Source organism: Pelodiscus sinensis, unplaced genomic scaffold (genome assembly GCF_049634645.1).
Source record: "Pelodiscus sinensis isolate JC-2024 unplaced genomic scaffold, ASM4963464v1 ctg52, whole genome shotgun sequence".
Classification (NCBI taxonomy): Eukaryota; Metazoa; Chordata; order Testudines; family Trionychidae; genus Pelodiscus; species Pelodiscus sinensis.
Genome location: NW_027465958.1, coordinates 194,186 through 212,231, shown reverse-complemented (window position 1 = coordinate 212,231; position 18,046 = coordinate 194,186). Strand labels below are relative to the sequence as shown.

Genomic DNA, 18,046 nt, shown 5'->3' with positions numbered 1-18,046 from the left:
CTTACAATTAAACTGGTGCTCATTTGACATATTCTGGGTAGGCTTCAATACCTTCCTTTCACAATAGCGACTAGCAGCGCACCACGAACATCGGGCGCTTTGTAAAGCCAGAGTGCCCTGGGAGAGCCTGTGCAGTGACGGAAAGTGAAACTCTCTGTTTTTTGCGACCGTTGCGGTTTCTGTCATGCATACATGGAATTCAGTGAAACAAAATACAGGACTATGTAGCACTTTAAAGACTAACAAGATGGTTTATTAGATGATGAGCTTTCGTGGGCCAGATCCACTTCCTCAGATCAAATAGGAAGTGGGTCTGGCCCACGAAAGCTCATCATCTAATAAACCTGGGTATTGTGGTCCAAAACACTCACAATTTGCTCCCTCCTTGACAATGACTCAGGGGATAACGGACTCAGGGGATGCTGGTGTTTTGCCTTGGGACGGGGCCTTTTGCTCCTGGTTCATGGGTTGCAAATCATGAGGCTCAGTTCAGGTGCGCATGATCAGTGCACCCAAAGTCACAAATTTGGAGAAGTTTGTGTTTCTGTCGTTACACCGGCCTAACCTTGAACTCAATGAACGTTTCTTGGAAAGAAGATAGGCGCCTCCGCCCCCAGGCTGACCATCCTCCATCTTTGACAGCGGGATAGTGCGTGCGCCCCCCTCCAAAGTCGCGTGTGTGCGGAAGACATAGTAGAAGCTCCTCCAGGGTCAGGCTCAGCAGTGGGCCAGGTGGGGGGCACTGTCACCAGGGAGCGGGGCACAAATTTTGCTTTTGCCCCCCAGTGCATAACAACCTCGCTATGCCTCTGGTCCAAGAAAGCCATGCCTGGGATGGACACACCTGGGCGGGGCCGAGCCAGGGAGACGTGGAGCGGTCTGGCTCACAGAGGGTTGCAGCGTGAGAGGGGGTGAGACATTTGACAAGAGTCCAAGAAGGTTGCAAGGGAGGGATGGAGCTGGAGAGACTCGGAGCGGTCCGGTTAGCAGAGGATTGCGTCGTGGGAGGGGTAAGACTGTGAGAGAGTGGTTGTGCTGGGCACTCTGCTTGGGCATTCACCATTTGCTATGCTTGGGCTATAGGTGACCCCTACTGGCCTGTGTCTGTGAGCACTGCTCAGCAGGGGTACCCAGAGGTCTCTCATGTCACCCAGACCATGGCCCATCTGGTTCTTGCCTGACCAGGGAAGGGGTTTGAACAAATGAAGGGTGTGGCTTGGAGAAGGGGCAATCTTATCTGGGAAAACATGAAGAGAAGGGACCGAGTCAAGTGCTGGGGGTTCCGGGGCCCACGTCCCGTTGCCCCAAGGGGTCTGAAGCTTCCTGGCCCTGACTCCTATATCCACATTGCACCTGTGCTGTGCTGTATCCTGGAGAAGCAATAAACCCTCTACTCTGCTGGCTGGTGGAGTCTCATCCTACTGCAGACAGGGTGCAGGGTCGGGGGGTACCCAATGCACCGTCACCCCCAGAAGCAGTGCAAAGCTGAGGAACAGGGAAGTAACTGCTGGAAAGGTGCCTGGGTGTGAATGTGGAGTGTTGTTGGGTATGGATGGGAAAAGCATGAAACAGGTTTTTTGCGGGTAGAGAGGGACTGTTAGGGAGCATCCCCCATCCAGACCCTAGCTAAGCCTCAGCCTCTCCCATTCATCAGGTACATCTGCCCCGGCCCCATGTGTCCCTGCACTCCCCGTGGCAATGTTGACACAGCAGCATCCAAAGTAACATAGCCCATGTCTACACTATAAGCAGTTATTGCAACATTGAAATAATGTCGAGCTGGAGGACTGCTTACTCCAACTCCTGTAACCATCCGTTGATAAGTCAGAGGAAGAGTGCTCTATTTTTGACTTCCTGATGCTCAGACAGTTCCAAAAGCCGAAATAATCTATTTCGATTTAAGCTACACAATTGTCGTAGCTCAAGTTGTGTAGCTTATTTCGGCTTTAGCCCTGCTGTGTAGACGTGCCCCATGTGTCCTTGCTCCTTCTGTCCACATGTTCCCCTACTCAGATACCCATTTCCCCCACTCCATGTGGTTCTGTACACCCTCCCCTTCTGACTACGCTTATCTGTGCCCTCACCCAGTCACTCCTCCGTCCCTATGTAATACTGCACCCCGCCCCCGGCCCTGCGCCGCCCACCCATTCAACCCCTGCTCTAGTCTTCCCTCCTCCACTAGCCCTTATGCATCCATGTAACTCCAGCAGCCTCACTCTGTCTGTCTCCCCATCACCCCTGTCTCCTAGCCTGGCCTGACAGGCGCTGTGAACAAGACTCGACAGGCTTTTTCTCTTCCCTTGCTGGTCAGGGGCTGCTGGTCTATTGCCACACGGCTTCTGGTGGTGGACAAAAGGTGGAACTGCAGAAGTTATTTTCTGCTGGGAAGTGCTGCTGTTCTTGTGTCACCTCACTCCGGTGCTCCAAAAGTGGAACAGCAGCAACATTTCAGCAAAAGCATTTGTTCTGCCCAAAAAACCTTTAAACTATGCACAGCTCATTAATTACGTTCATGTGCAGTAGCTCAGAATTTCCCCAGGGGTCATACGAGTTAGTAAAAGAGCAATTCTGTTTGTTAGACTCAGAGCAAAGCATTTGTGTATTTAATATGTCACAGCTACTATGAGCTTCCAGAGAGAGTTAAACTGTAGGGCTACGTCTAGACTACAAGCCTCTTTCGAAAGAGAGTGTCTAGATTGCAACCACTTCTTTCGAAAAAGAGAGCCGCTTTTTTGAAAGACCGCACTCAGGCAATGTAAATGCTTTCTTTCGAAAAAGCTCTGTTTGCAATCAAGAAAGCCTTTTTTCAAAAGATCACTTTTGAAAAAAAGTGTTCTTCCTCATAAAATGAGGTTTTCCCTGGTCAGAAAAACTGCTGCATTCTTTTGAATTAATTTCAAAAGAACTTGGCTGCAGTCTAGACGCAGGTGAAGTTTTTTCAAAAAAGGCCACTTTTTTTCTAAAAAAATCCTGTAGTGTAGACACTGAAGTGGGTGTCAGATTAGGTCTGTGCCCTGACAACATGTCTTGGGACCCCCAAGATCGGTGCAGTGGCTGAACTTTGTTCAGGATCAAGAGGCTCAAATACTTAGGGTATGTCTACACTAGCCCCCTAGTTCGATCTAGGGACGCTAATGAGGGTGACTGAAATTGTAAATGAAGCACGGGATTTAAATATCCCACGCTTCATTAGCATGTTCCGGGCCGGTCGCCATTTTAGAAATTGACTAGCCCGAAGCATGCCCGTGTCTACACACCGCAGCAAAACGGGATTCCAAATAAAAGCCCTAAATCTAATTAGCTGTTATTCCTCCTGGAATGAGGTTTAATAGCTAATTTGATTTAGGGTTTTAATTCGGAATCCCGTTTTACTGCCACATGTAGACGCGGGCATACTTTGGGATAGTCAATTTCTAAAATGGCAACTGGACAGGAACATGCTCTCTCTCTCTCTCTCTCTCTCTCTCTCTCTCCAGGACGTCAGAAGCACCCTGAGCAGGTAGGTCGCTCTCACCCCCTCACACCTCACAGCGCTGGGGAAACACTGGGCAGTGAAGTTGTCGCTGCCTCTCCCCAGGACTCCACAGCAGAACGTGTGGGAAGGTCACATTTGGGATTCAAATCTCTGACCCATTTAACCCTGAGGCCCTCGCCCTTTTAGAGACAACTCTGCAGTTACCCAGGGAAAGGTGCAGACTAGCCTGTGGTATATTCTACCCATGTCACCTTCCTGGGGACTGGCTGCCCCAGGACTGAGGGGTGGGACATGGGCCTGTCCCTGCTGGGCGCTGGGCACCATTCAGCCCAGGGCAGCAGGGATCCAGGGTCTTTCCCGCCCAAGGGCTGTTTGGAGACCTTTGTGTGTTGTGCTTAAAAGAAGTACTCGGGATCTTTTTCAGGGAGATAAGGCACCACACCACATTTACTGAACTTACATAGTTCAATCAACACTTTATCATATGCATATGATATGTTACACTCACACACTCACACACACAGACACAACCACACTCCATCTTGTTGTTACCAATAGTTGCTCCCCCTAACTGCACTAGCCAGGTGAGTTAGATGGGGGAGGGGTGGAGCCAGGCTTCTGCCTATCCGGATCAATGCTCCTATGTTGACAAGACGAAAATCCGGGGTCCCCCTGCAAGATGCCTCCTATTTATCCCGCTCATGGATCCAGTTAGTCATCACCTTACCTTTATAATGCTTCTAAGAAAGTTCTTCCAAGGGCAGGCACTTGCTTCTGGACTCCCAAGGAGTCTGTATGTCCAGTCTTCTTAATGAGCTCACTTCACTGGTATTGTCTTGGGTCTGGCTCCCAGCCCCTCTCCACCTTTGCAACTGCTGCTGGAGGTGCTCCCCTTTCATTCTCCATTCACACCTCATTCATTTCAACAGGGCAATCAAGGAAAGGGGAGAGTTCAAAAGACATTTTTTCTTTACCTTATACAAAGTTTCTTAATACCAGGGATTCTATAAGAAGGCCTACAAGATCTATATATATAAAAAGGAAAGTTTCTCTTAATACAAAGTTATATGAGAAATGTTACAGAGATTCTATAAGAACACTTAAAGATATGTCTAAAAGGATAAGATCTTAATACAAAGTTATATGAGAATGATAATATTACAGGGATTTAGCCACATGGGTGGGATGAGCTGGGGAGAGGGGAGCTGGTCTGTCAATCTAGTTCAGTGGTCATCAATCTTTTGAAGCAGGAGATTACTTTTTTAATTAAAGTGCAATCCTAGATCTACCTCAAACCCAAATAAATTTGCCCCATCTCCTTTATACCCCTTCTCCAAGACCCCACCCTTGCTCACTCCATTCTCCCTCCCTCCCCCATCCTCCCTCCCTTTCACCAGGCTGGGGCAGAGGGTTGGGGGGCAGGCTCTGGTCGTGGATTAAGGGATTTGGAGTGTGAGAGGGGCTCTGAGCTGAGCTTGGGGCAGACGGTTGGGATGTAGGCGGGGGGTCTAGGTGCAAGCTCTGGGAAGGTGTTTGGATGCAGGGGTGCTTGGGGCGGGAGTCTGGGATGCAAGAGGGGGTTCATGACTGGTGTAGGGTTTCAGGATGTGGGCTCCAACTGGGCACTACTCACCTCAGGAGGCTGCTGGGGGGTGGTGCAGTGAGGCTAGGGCAGGCTCCATGTCCTGGCCCTGCACCACTCCCCACAGCAGCCAGCAAATTCCATCCCAAGTACTGTTGTGCCCCCTCTCTGCTCTGTGGAGATAGGATACAGGATGAGAGAGCAGGTATCTTGACATCAGCACCCCCTCTTCTCCCTGCCCTGCCCAGAAAGCAGGAGGCTTCTAGGGGTGGGGAAGGCAGCTCCAAGGCAAAGATAAGGAGACGCAAGGCAGGGGGGGAGGGGCAGCTAAAATGCCAGCGCTTGACAGCCTCTTGGCCAAACCAGTCAGGATCACCTGTCAGAGGCTCCAAGATCTACTGCTTGGTGACCACTGGTCTAGTTCTTTGTGGGCAGATTTCTACAGCCCTTCCCCTGGGAACCTCCCTTCCCTCAGTGCCTGGAGGCCCAGGAGGGAGTTGGCTGTGGAGACTCAAATACCCACTAACCAGAACTTAAGAACTGAGTCACTCAAGGCAGGATCACAGCGGGTCCCAACCTGTGGGCCACAGACCCCTGTAGGGTTGTCAGGTGTCGGGTATTGGCCCAGACAGTCCAGTTGCAGCCTCTGTCCGGTAAAATGTCTGGTATTTTCTATTTCTCTCGGTTGGAAGGCTGCTTGGGACATTTCCCACCATGTCAGGTGGGGATGTGGAGAGCAGGGAGCCTGGGGATTTAAAGGTGCAGTGACTTTTTTGTGCGCTTTTTTTTCTTAACCAAATTTTTTCCTGCCATGTGAAGGGGAGGTGTTTTTTGTGAAAGTGTCTGGCAACCCTAGACTCTTGATGGTCCGTGAAGGTACTGCAGGGGATCTGTGGAAAGTCCAAAAGTAAGGATTGAGCCCATGGCGGTGGACATTGAAATGCTGAGGGAGATTAGAGAGGCTACCAAAATAGAGAACTCTGTAATAATGGGGGATTTTAATTATCCCCATATTGACTGGATACATGTCACCTCAGGAAGAGAAGCAGAGAAAATTTCTCAATGGCTTAAATGACTGCTTCTTGGAGCACCTGGTACAGGAACCCACAAGGGGAGAGGCAATTCTCGATTTAGTCCTTAGTAGAGCGCAGGATCAGGCCCAGGAGATAACCATTACAGGACCGCTTGGGAATAGTGACCATAATATAATAACATTTAACATTCCTGTGGTGGGAAGAACACCTCAGCAGTCCAGAACTCTGGCATTTAATTGCAAAAAGGGGAATTACACAACATTGAGGAGGTTAGTTAAACAGAAATTAAAAGGCACAGTGACTAGAGGCAAATCCCTGCAAGCTGCATGGAAACTTTTTAAAGACACCATAATAGAGGCCCAACTTAAATGTATACCCCAAATTAGAAAACATAGCAAGAGACCTAAAAAAGAGTCACCGTGGCTTAACCACCATGTAAAAGAAGCAGTGAGGGACAAAAAGGCATCTTTTAAGAAGTGGAAGTCCAATCCTAGTGCGGTAAATAGAAAGGAACATAAACACTGTCAAATCAAGTGTAAAAATGTAATAAGAAAAGGAAAAAAAGATTTTGAGGAACAGCTAGCCAAAAATTCAAAAAGAAATAACAAAATGTTTTTAAAGTACATTAGAAGCAGGAAGCTTGCTAAAAAACCTGTGGGTCCCCTAGACGATCGAGATATAAAAGAAGCAATCAAGGACGATAAAGCCATTGCGGAGAAGCTAAATGATTTCTTTGCATCAATCTTCACAGTTGAGGACGCTAAGGAGATTCCCAAATCTGCACCGTCCTTTATGGGTGATGAATCTGAGGAACGGTTCCATGTTGAAGTGTCATTAGAGGAGGTTTTGGAACAAATAGAAAAACTTAATGTCAACAAATCTCCGGGACCGGATGGCATTCATCCAAGGGTTCTAAAAGAACTCAAATGGGAAATTGCTGAACTATTATCTGTGGTTTGTAACCTATCTCTTAAATCAGCTTCTGTACCTAATGACTGGAAGGTAGCTAACATGACACCAATATTTAAAAAGGGCTCTAGACAAATTCTTTTATTAAAACTAATAAAAGAAAGTTTTTCTTCACACAGCATGTAGCCAAACTGTGGAACTCCTTGCCAGAGGAGGCTGTGAAGGCTAGGACTATAACAGAGTTTAAAGAGAAGCTAGATAATTTCATGGAGGTTAGGCCCATAAAAGGCTATTAGCCAGGGGATAGAAATGGTGTCCCTCGCCTCTGTTTGTCAGAGGCTGGAGAAGGATGGCAGGAGACTAATCACTTGATCATTGTCTTCGGTCCACCTTCTCTCTGGGGCGCCTGGTGCTGGCCACTGTCGGCAGACAAGCCACTGGGCTAGATGGACCTTTGGTCTGATACAGTACGGCCGTTCTTATGTTCTTTTTCTTTTCCTTTTCTTTGTTTCTCCCCCAGGGAGGGGAGGGGGTCCGTGAAATGTTCATGGATTGAAAAGAGGTCCATATGCTTGAAAAGGCTGGGAACCACTGCATTGTCACCATGGGATGTTGCTTCTCCCCAGGTGTGAGAAAGGACAGGCCCAGCAGCCAGAGGAGATGGCTCCTGAACTGGAGAAGCGAGTCCATGGTTTCTCCCGGAAAGTTATTGCGCTGTCGGAGACGCTGAGGGAGTTCAAAGGTACCTTGGGGGGATGGAGGAGGGGAAAGTGGGACCCTGGAAGGAGAATGGCGCAGGTCAATTGGTTCATAATTAGATGATGCTCCCATATAATTGCAGGGTGAATGGCACAGACTTGGGTTCCAAGACACTCAGGCTGATTAATTCAAACCCTTGTTTGTTCAGAAGCAGCCTTTGCAATTTCAGTGAGTGTGAGAGTGAGAAACGCCAGAGAGAGAGAAACACGCCCAGTTCCCTTCTCCTGGGGCATAGGCGAGTCATGGTGCATTTCTCCTGTGATAGCAGGATGACCCCTGACAGTATCTGACCTGTTAGAACCATCCAGATTATACCCGGATGAGTTCTGTTCCAATCTCCTTTGTGTTGGGGACAGTCAGTACCTTGTGTGACTTGTACACGGCTCACACAGGAACTTTCAATTGCTGGAGGGTTTTTGCTGCCCAAGCAATTTTCAAGTTACTCTCTTTTCTGATGTGCACGAATCACTTCTCCACAGGGGGGTTCTGGACGTTGCTCCCTGGCCTGGGCAGGTCACGCTGGGTGTCTGGGCAAACACCTTATGTGAGCAACACATCTGGGTCCTGCGGAGCAACTCAGGAACACGGCACTTTAAGAGCAAGGTCACTGTAGAAAACTTTTCCCTTATGGCAAGCACACGGCTCACCAGGCCCAAGCAGAGCCAATCAGCATCAATGCTGGGGGGAAATAATTCTTGGTGGGGGCCACTACAAGATTTTGGAAAGTGGCCAAGGCCCACACTTTGCTATGGTGGGGGTACAGGGTTTAGGGTGGGTGTTGCATACAGAAGGCCATACAGGGTAAGGGACTGGGGTGCAGGAGATGGTGTGGGGTCTGAGAGGGAGTTTGGGGTGGTGACCTGGGTTGCAGATTGGGGTGTAGGGTCAGGGAGGGGGTCTGGATGCAGGTGAGGATTCTGGCCTGGGGGAGAAGTGTAGGAGGGGGGTACAGGTTCGGGGAGGGAGCTGTGACCTGGGAGAAGGGGAAAAGGGGGGTGCAGACTGCAGAGGGTGTGGGTGGTGATCTGGGGCAGGGGAATGGGAGGAGGTGTGGATGTAGGAGAGGATTCTGGCCTGGGGGAGGGGTGCAGGAGGGGCTACAGGGTCTGGGAGGGAGTTATCACCTGGGACAGAGGGTACAGAGTGGGGGTGCAGGAGAGGCTGGGGTGCCAAAGGCAGCTCTGCAGCACCCCCAAGGCAGGCTGAGCTCCCTGCCTGCTGCAGCCCCAGATCACTTTAAACTGCAGACTGCTCCCTCCATGTGGCTCTAAGGCTTGTGCTACCCCCACCCCCAGGCCAATCTCTCAGTTCCTATTGGCCGGTTGTTTCCAGCCAATCGGAGCTGAGGGTTGGGCTGGGGGTGGGGAGATCACATGAAGCCCCCCCCCTCGCTGCAGAGCCCAGAGCCGTATGAACTGAGCTTTAAACCACAGCAGCTGCGTGTGCCTGAGAGTCCCGGGATTGGGGTCCCCAGGCCGGATTTGGGGGCTTGGTGGGCCAGATCTGGCCCCTGGGCCGTATATTGTCCAGCATAAATACCCAGGTTCAGTCTCCAATCGTGTAGAGAGCAACGACTCTGGCCCCAGTTCTCAGCACTTCCCCTACTAGCCAAGCCGAGGGAGAGAAGGAGACTCATGGATGGTCACAACCTTCTGGCCCAAATTCAGCAAAATCCCTTCGTTTTGGCCCCTGCGTCTCTCCCAGCCAGAGGGCTGCAGGGCGGGTGTCCCAGGGCCGGGACAGAGTGGCCCGGCGAGATACCGGGAATTTCCCCGTTGGCCGAAGGGCCGAATGGCGGCTGCTGAAGGAGGAGGGGGAAACCCGGCAAGCGGCTCCTGGAAGCAGCTGCCGGAGTTGTGACTCTGCCCGGCCCTTTCTCCCCCATCCCCTCCCCACTCCAGAGGTATGGCGAAGGAGGGGCGGCGGGACAGTTACCTCTGCCCCCTAGTGCCGTGCTAAGGGGTGGGCCCCGGGCTGGGGTGAGTCCAGGAGCTGCCCTCTGGCTACATGCTGCTGCGCCTGAGCCGGTTCTCTTCAAACTGCAGCTGAAGCAGCCAGCTGGGTGGGAGGAGCAGTAGTTTTCAATCAAGGCTGCCCCCCCCCCCACCCTGATCTCCCCCAGCCAGCCCCGCTGTCCCCGACCCTTCCTGTCCCCTCCAGCTCTGCTTTCTTCCAGGTGCCCATCCCCCAATCTCCCCCGGCCAACCCCGCTGCCCCTGAGCCCCCTCCGCCAGCTCTGCTTCCCGCCAGCTGCCCCCCCCCCCGATCTTTCCCAGCCAGCCCCGCTGCACCCGAAGCCCCCCTCCCACCAACTCTGCTTCCCCCCCCTCCTCCCAGCCAGCCCTGCTCCCCTCCTGGATGGTCCCTTCCCTCCACCCCCATCAAGTGTGTCCAGTATTATTTTTAGACTACCTGGTAACCCTAATCAAGGGGCCAAAGTGCCGAAAGCAGCTTTGATGCCAAAGTCTCTGCAGGGCCTGGGCCTAGGCACCGACAAAAGGCGGGAAGTGAACAAGGCCTGAGTGTGTCTGTGACGTGACAACCCGGATCTGGGCTCCCCGTGCAAACCTGAATCTCCCCCTCCCCCCCCCAGACACTCTGCCGGATGCACTGGAGGGACCCCTCAGCCTGTATAGACCAGGTGAGCTGCCTCAGGCCTCGTGCCCCCCTCAGAGCCAGGCCTGCTGTCAGGCGCAGTGCGGTGCCAAAGGACAGGCACCGGGCAGGCTGTTTAGCACCTCTGGCCAGGCCCCAGCCATGGGAACAGAGCCACAAACTGCCCCTCCCCCAGCTTTCACCGGCACAGGGGCCTCCTCCTGCCCCCAAACGCCTCCTCCTGAGCCAGCCCAGAGCCCCAGCCCAGAGTCCAACCCCCCAGCCCAGAGCCCTTTATCTCCAGGGCTCCCCCAGAGCCCTCAGCCCCTCCAGCACCTGAACTCCCTGCCTCAGCTTGTACCCCCCCCGGTATCCAAAACCCTCAGCCCCCCCCAGCCTGGACCCCCCAGCTTGGAGACCTCCTACATCCAAAACTCCTCTCGGCCTTGGGCTCCCCTTGTTCTCTGGCGCGGGAGAGGTGGGGGGGTCCAAGAGGGGAGTTTTTCTCCCCCCCAGTGACTGAGGGGCTGTGCCCAGCATGGACTCTGGGGCACTCGGGGACGTTGCTCTTTCTCCTGCCCCCGGCAGAGGACCCAAGAGTCCATGGGAGGGTCCCTGCTCTGCCGGGGGAAGGGATGGATCAGACCCCAGAGCACCAGGGCACGGGGCACAGACAGGGGCAGCCCTGGGCCCATGGCAGGCACCTGGGGAGCTGCTGAGAGCAGAGCTCTGGTCCTGTTCCCCTTTTCCTCTCCCCCCGTGTGAGCTCAGCTTCTCTCTCCCTCCGCCCAGCCCCCGCTGGGACCCCCCTCAGCTCCCTGGGGCCTCTCTTCCTTCTGTCACCCCTGAGTCAGCCTCCTGCCATGGCTGGGACAGAGACACCCCCGTTCCCTCCGCACGGCGCGTGGGCACCCCCAGTGCAGGACTCGCCTTGTTCAGCCTCTTCCCGCCCAGCCCAGCTGGGGCCGGTCCCTGCCCCTCCCTGCTGGCTCTGTGGGGTCTGGGCACTGGGCCGGAGACTGAGCAGCCTGGTGTGGGGCAGGTCGGAGCTCGGCCCAGAGCCCCAGTGCGGCGGGAAAGGAGCCGAGCCCAGACGTGCCGTGCGGGGGAGACGTGTCACAGGGGGAATCACAAACCCTGCCCAGAGGCAGCTGGGACCCAGGGACATTTCAATGGGGAGGGGCCCAGCCGAGGGCAGGGCCTGGATTCAGCCAGCCCTGACCAGGCAGTTTCCATCTGGGGTCCCCGGCCCAGAGACGCTTGTCCCCGGCCCAGGGAGAGGGGGCAGATTCCCAGTGTCAGGGCCCCTCTGACCCCTTCTCTCTGCCACGGCCCCTCCCTGCCGGGGAGTGAGCTGCCCCTTGGGCTGGGCCGAGTCCTCAGGGCTGCTCCCCACTCAGAGCCGGGCGCCCCTGGAGGCAGGAGAGTCCCTGAGTCACTGCCCAGCTGGGGCAGATTCTGTCCCTGACACCATCAACCCCCCAGGGCCGAGCTCTGCCCCTCATGCTCTGATTCTCCCCCAGCCAACGTGACTCTGGATCCAGACACGGCGCATCCCCAGCTCGTCCTGTCGGAGGATGGGAAACGTGTGAGACTGGGAAACACACAGCAGCCCCTGCCCGACATCCGGGAGAGATTTGACAGTGTGTCCTGTGTACTCGGCCGTGAGGGCTTCACCTCGGGGAGACATTACTGGGAGGTGGAGGTGGGGGATGGGCAATACTGGGCTGTGGGGGTGGCCAGAGAGTCTGTGAAGAGGAAGGGAGAGATCATTCCACCCCCCAAGGAAGGGATCTGGTCTCTGGGGGTGGCCAGACAGTCTGTGAGCAGAAAGGGAGGGATCAGCCTGAGCCCCAAAGAGGGGATCTGGGCTGTGGGGTGGTGGGGGGGTCAGTTCCGGGCTCTCACTGACCCTGCAACCCCCCTGCCCCTGAGCCCCCCCAGCAGGATCCGGGTTTGTCTGGACTGTGACTGGGGGCTGGTGACATTTATCGATGCTGCTGCCAAAGCCCCGATCTTCACTTTCCCGCCGGGCTCCCTCCCTGGGCAGAGCGTCCGACCCTGGATCTGGGTGGGGTGGGGCACAAACACCGAGCTCCGCCTGTCTCCCTGACAGCAGCCCCTCTGGCCTCACACACCCCAGTCTGTGTGACCCTGGAGGACTCCCCTGTACCCAGCCCCTGGCTCCTCACCTCTATGACCCCTGGAAGCTCCTTCCCCTCCCCTCCCTGCAGCTCCACTTAAGGGAGGTAGAAGAAACCTACTGCAGCCCTAGGGAGCAGACAGGCCCTGAAGGGCAGAGATGGGGCTGGACAGGGACAGAGCTAACAGCCGGGCTGGGGACAGGCAGACTTCAGATCAGGTCACACAAATCGACCAACCCAATGGCTCTGCCCCTCACTAGTCCCCTCCCGCCTCCCCCACCTTGGGGCTCTGGGGGCCATCTGAGCCCAGGAAAGCAGCCGGCCCCAGCTCCTGAAGCTGCTGCCTGCTCGGAACGTTGCTCTCCCCTGCAGAGCTGGAGACAAGGAGCGAGCTCCAGGCAGGGGCTGGGCTATTGCAACGCTGAACGGCGCTGCCTGGAATTGTAGCTGCCCAGAAAATCCCTGGCACGACGCTGCGAGCCCCCAGCCCGAGTGACGGGGGATGGGAGTGTCTGGGACAAGCCAGCAGGCCCAGCAGGGAGCTGCCTGAGCTAGTCTATGGGGGGCGCTCACCAGGGAACATCAGAGCAGCCAGACTGGGTCAGACCAGAGGCCCATCCAGCTCCGTGTCCTATCGGCCCCCAGTGGCCAGTGCCAGGTGCCCCAGAGGGAGGGAACAGAACAGGGAACATCCAGTGACCCCTCCCCTGTCACCCATTCCCAGCCCCTGGCAAACAGAGTCTAGGTTCACCATCCTGGCTAATAAGTACTGAAGGATCTAACCCCCATGAATTTATCCAGCTCTTTGTTGAACCCTGTTAGGATGCGTCTCCACAGCAGGACTTATCTCAAAATAAACTACACAAAGTGAGCTACATCAGTTTCATATCTTATTTCAAAATTGGGAGTGTCTCCACAGCACCTATTTTGAAACAGAGCTCTCTTCCTCCACCTTCCCTTATTCCTCGTACAATGAGGGTTACAGCAGTCAGAGTAAGAAGTCCTCCAGCATAACGGTATTTTGACACTTTCAAAATACCTGCAGTGTAGACGTGGACTAAGTTATTTGGGAATAAAGTGGCCGTGTAGACACAGGGTGACTGTGCGCTGTGTCAAGAAAAACTTCCTTTGTTTGTCTTAACCTGCTACCTATTAATTTAATTTGGTGACTCCTTGTTCTTTGGTTATGGGAATAAATAAATAACTTTTCCTTATTCACTTTTTCTGCACTAGGCATGATTTTACAGACCTCTATCCTACCCCTCCTTTGTCTCCTCTTTTCTATTCTGAAAACTCCCAGTCTTTTTCATCTCTCTTCTTATGGGACCTGTTTCAAATCCCAAATCATTTTTGTTGCCCTTTTCGGAGCTGGGACATTTGCTCACCCCCCTGTATTCATTCTGGGGTAGATCTGTCCCTGCCATCACACCCATCCCTTTGCATCTGATGAGAAACAGTCACATTCCACATACCCATTGTCCTGGCACCAGGGCCGGCCTTAGGCCGATTCGGTCGATTTCGGCCCGTGCACCTAAGGGGGCCCTGCGCCCCTGAACCCGGAAGTGCCGGCAAGTAACTATTCAGAGCCGGGGGCCCTGCTCCACCAATATGTGGAGCTGGGTCTCTCCCCTGGCTCTGCCTGGAGTGGGCCCGGCCCCCCCTGCCGGCCCCCCCTGCCGGCCCCCCTGCGCATTCTCCCACCCTGCCCCCAGAGCATCCCCCTCAGCCCCAGACCGTCCCTAACGTGCGCGGCTCCCCCTCGCCGCCTGCTGCTGCCATGCGCAGCGTTGCAGGTGGGCGGGGCCCCGTCGTGATGTGACGTCACATCCCGGGAGTTTAAAACTCCTCGGAGGAATGTTGCGTGGCTGCCTCTGGGTTCGGACTCCGGGGCCTGAGTGCTAGGGTTGCCAGGTAGACCCCGCTTAAAAACTGGACACGCTTGTCCGGGGGGGTGGGAAGGATGTTCTCATGTCCTCGGCAGGCCTCTGCCTTCTGCGCCCGACGTGCCAATTCAGGAACAGCCTGGGCAGTGCGGAGCCGGCACGGCTTTTCCGTTGGCCGGTGGGAAGGGGCGAGTGAGTCACTCTGCTAGGGGCTGTGGGCGGGAGGGAGAGGCAGAGGATAGGTAGGGGCGGAGTAAAGCAACCCCTTGCCTCGTCCTTCTGACTGCTCCAGCACAGGGCCATGTGAATGGGGACCCCGGTTAGCCAAAGGATTCGGGGGGAGTGTCCTCCACCCAAGAGCTGAGTTCAGTCTCTCAGGTCCAGCTCAGCCACTCCCATGGCTCGCCCAGGTAAATGTCCCCCCTTCTGCCCCAGGATTTTACATTCCTCTCTGCAGCTGCTCCCCTGGCAAAAGGCTGCAGGTCTGGTTTCTGCCTCTGGGCGGGGCCTGCGGAGGGAGGGGCCGCAGCTGTTTCTGCGGAGCCAGAGAGGAGGGAGACCCTGGAGAGTGGGTGGGAAACGCAGCCCAGCCCCCCCCCCCCGGTAAAGCCCCTCTCGGCAGCCCTGCTCACGGGGACAGAGCAGTGTCACACGGGCGCTGGAGGTGAGATGGCCCCAAACCACCCCCCCCCCCCCCGCAGCATGGACTGGAGTGAGGGGGCTTTGCCTGCCCCGGGGGAAGGGGCCTCGTGCTGCAGGGTGGAGCCGCCGGGCTGGGTAAATCCCAGGCTGCTCGCAGAGGGGACACGGGGAGGCCAGTGGCACTGGAACCGGGGGAGGGTCGGACAGGCTGGGTCTGGTCACTTTGGCTCCCACCCCCTCCCCTTCCAGACCCGAGCGGCCGTGCGAGGTGTCTGCACACGGGCTGGTTTGCAAGTGCCGTGTCTGTAGGTTTGTGCCCCCTTTGCACTGGGAGCTGTGGGGCTGCGGGTGTCTCTGAACGTCGCCCTGGCGCTGTGCAGCAGGGTCACACCCCACACAGAGCGGCATCAGCCCGGCCTCCCCGCTCGGGGCTCCAGCCAGGGACATGAGCTGTGCCCCAGCCCCAGGGACAGACCAGGGACGGCAGCGCTGGGCCAGCAAACCAGGCAGGGCCTGTGCGGTGAAGCTTGTTTGGGACACAGGAAGTACCAGCCTCTGCCACAGAATGGAAAAGGCCCCGGCAGCCCCTCGGCTTGGTCCTCGCTCCTGCACCTCCCTCAGGAGCAACCTGGCTACAAACCTGCCTCTGAGGGGGCAATGGAGGAGAGGGGGGATTTGGGCTCCTGTGGGGGAGGGGACCGGAACAGGGGCAATGGGCCACCCAGGCCCAGCACTGGCAGGGGAGCCTTTCCCGTGTTTGGGGACCAGCAGCCTCCAGAGCCCTGCCCCAGCCGGCCACTGTCTGACGGGTGCACGGCCCCGGGCACGACGGCCGGTGTCCCCTTTGGGCCCCGCTCCCAGGCAGAGTCGGCAGCCACAAGGGCTGGGTCAGTGTCTGGGGCTCCCCTGCTCATGGGCCCCAGGACAGGCCTCCCTCCCCAGCCACAGCAGGGCCGGTCCTGGACTGGGTTGGGCCAGAGCAGGGGAGACACAACAGGTGTGAGAAGACCGACCATGGCTGGGTTCACACCAGGTAGGGGAGTCTGCCCGGGCAGGTCTGGGTCTGGGGATTCGGGCTAGGAAGGGGTGACCGGCCCATGGAAGATCCCAGCTACAGCAGGATTGGGACCAAGGGTGAGGGAAGGGACATGTCCAGGCACCCACAGGTCCCGGTGTATTGGCTGCAGCTGGGTTCGGGCTGGGAGCCCCCAAGCCCTTCCTCCCTTCTCTCGCTCTGCCCAGCCAGGGGAGGGAAGAGACGCTCCCCTTGGAGCCAGAGTCCAGCCAGCCCCCGAGGGTCACTAGCTGAGCGCCCGCTACAGCCCTCGCTCTGCCGGCCGGGCTATGGAAGGGTCTGTGGGGGCCGCCACTGAGCAGGCAGCTCAGGTTTAATCCTCAAGCACGAGCACAAACCCTGCAGCCAGGCCCTGTCACTTGCCTCCGCACAAGCTCAAAGGGGAGGGGGAAGCCCTGTTAACTCAGGGTGGGGGGAGGAGACAGGAGGCCCCATCTCGCACATCCTGGCTCTTTGTTTCTGTCACGGGCTGTGGGGGGGGGTCACCGGCCTGCACCCCCATCCACAGCCAGACGTGACTCTCAATTGGAAGTCGAACTGAAGGTTTATTTGAAACAAAATACAGGACTATGTAGCACTTTAAAGACTAACAAGATGGTTTATTAGGTGAGGAGCTTTCGTTGGGCCAGACCCACTTCCTCAGATCAAATAGTGGAAGAAAATTGTCACAACCATATATACCAAAGGATACAATTAAAAAAATGAACACATATGAAAAGGACATGTAGCGCCCCCTCTCCACCTGGTTACCTTCTTTTAAAGCCAATCTCCTTTCAGGTTCGGATGGATAGGTCTGGGTTCTTCTGGATCCCGCCACCCACTCAATTTTATCCTTTCTGATTGATGTAGTTGGCGGTGCCTCCACCCCCCTCACTCCTTCCTAGCAGGGTCACCAGGGCAGCTTGGGAGGAAAATTCTAGCCCAGGATAATCCCCACATATTTGCCAGATAGTTGGAGACTCCCAGAAAATAACACAAACACATACACTATAATAAACACAATTATATTAAACAGGAGACAATTATAACAGAACAGGGTAAAACACTATTTTTAGGGTCACCGGTGCCCAGCAACTGTAAGGTCAGTGTCCTGTTGGTACATGTACTTTGTTGGGGCCCTTGATGACTGTTGACCACACAATCCTTCTCTGCAGTGGTTTAGCAGTGGGGCTGTCTAGGTCCAGTACAGCCCAAAGGACTCACACATGGGAGAAGGCAGTAAATCCCTCCACAGTTTAATATGCTGCAGGTAATAAAATCCCCAAACAAATTCCCTGACTTACTAACTAACAATTGGTGCACTCACACACTCCATGGATGAGCCTCAGGTTGAGAGATGACTCAGTCTCTGCAAAGGGCTGCTCTCTTCTCACAGGGGTCCTCTTCAAGCAGGAACCAGGCTGCTTCGGTCCCAGAATTTCCCCTCACCGTGAAGGGGTGCAGGGCTCAAGATGCAGACCACACAACTGCACCAAAATTCAAACTACAGCCTCCCAGCCCAGCCTCCAGACCCACACAGCAGGCAGCAGCCCTGAACTTGCTGCTAGAGCTGAGCTGACCATGCAGTGACTCTCTCACCCAGGGAGCTGGAGCCAACTCAGCCTGGCCGGGGAAGCCTCCCAGCAAACTCCACAACTGGGAATCACCAGTGGAGACATAAACCCAGCTGAGGGATCCTGCCTTCAGGTCCCTAGAGGCTAGTTCTCAGGGGGAACCCTGCATGCAGATCTGGGGTTCACTAGCTCCCACACAGCCAGTCCTCCCCTTTCCCTGGCTGGCTCCAGACTCCCCTCAACAATGGTCTCTCCTTCCCCCTGGAAGGGGCATCTCACTCCCTATGGGTTGCCGGGCAGACTCTGGCCCTGGTAGGGAGGGGGAGCCAAGGCAAACTCAGAGCCTCTCCCTGAGCTGCCAGCAGACAAGGCCCCAGGAATCCAAGTAATCTCCT

At 55.5% G+C, this 18,046-nt stretch overlaps 1 protein-coding gene across 3 annotated transcripts in view; it reads left to right on the top strand.

Moving 5' to 3' along the window:
• Window positions 1–14,164, top strand: part of LOC142825354 (zinc finger protein RFP-like) — a 57,476-nt gene extending 43,312 nt beyond the window's left edge. Inside the window, exons 4-7 of one of the 3 annotated variants that reach the window (XM_075917337.1) lie at window positions 3,477–3,499; window positions 7,627–7,742; window positions 10,353–10,400; window positions 11,878–14,164. In XM_075917337.1, coding sequence (XP_075773452.1) covers window positions 3,477–3,499; window positions 7,627–7,742; window positions 10,353–10,400; window positions 11,878–12,467 — 777 coding nt within the window. In that variant the 3' untranslated portion in view covers window positions 12,468–14,164. The remainder of the gene's footprint in view (window positions 1–3,476; window positions 3,500–7,626; window positions 7,743–10,352; window positions 10,401–11,877) is intronic. The other 2 variants (XM_075917338.1, XM_075917336.1) reach the window with 2 other exon arrangements.
• Window positions 14,165–18,046: the final 3,882 nt, after the last annotated feature.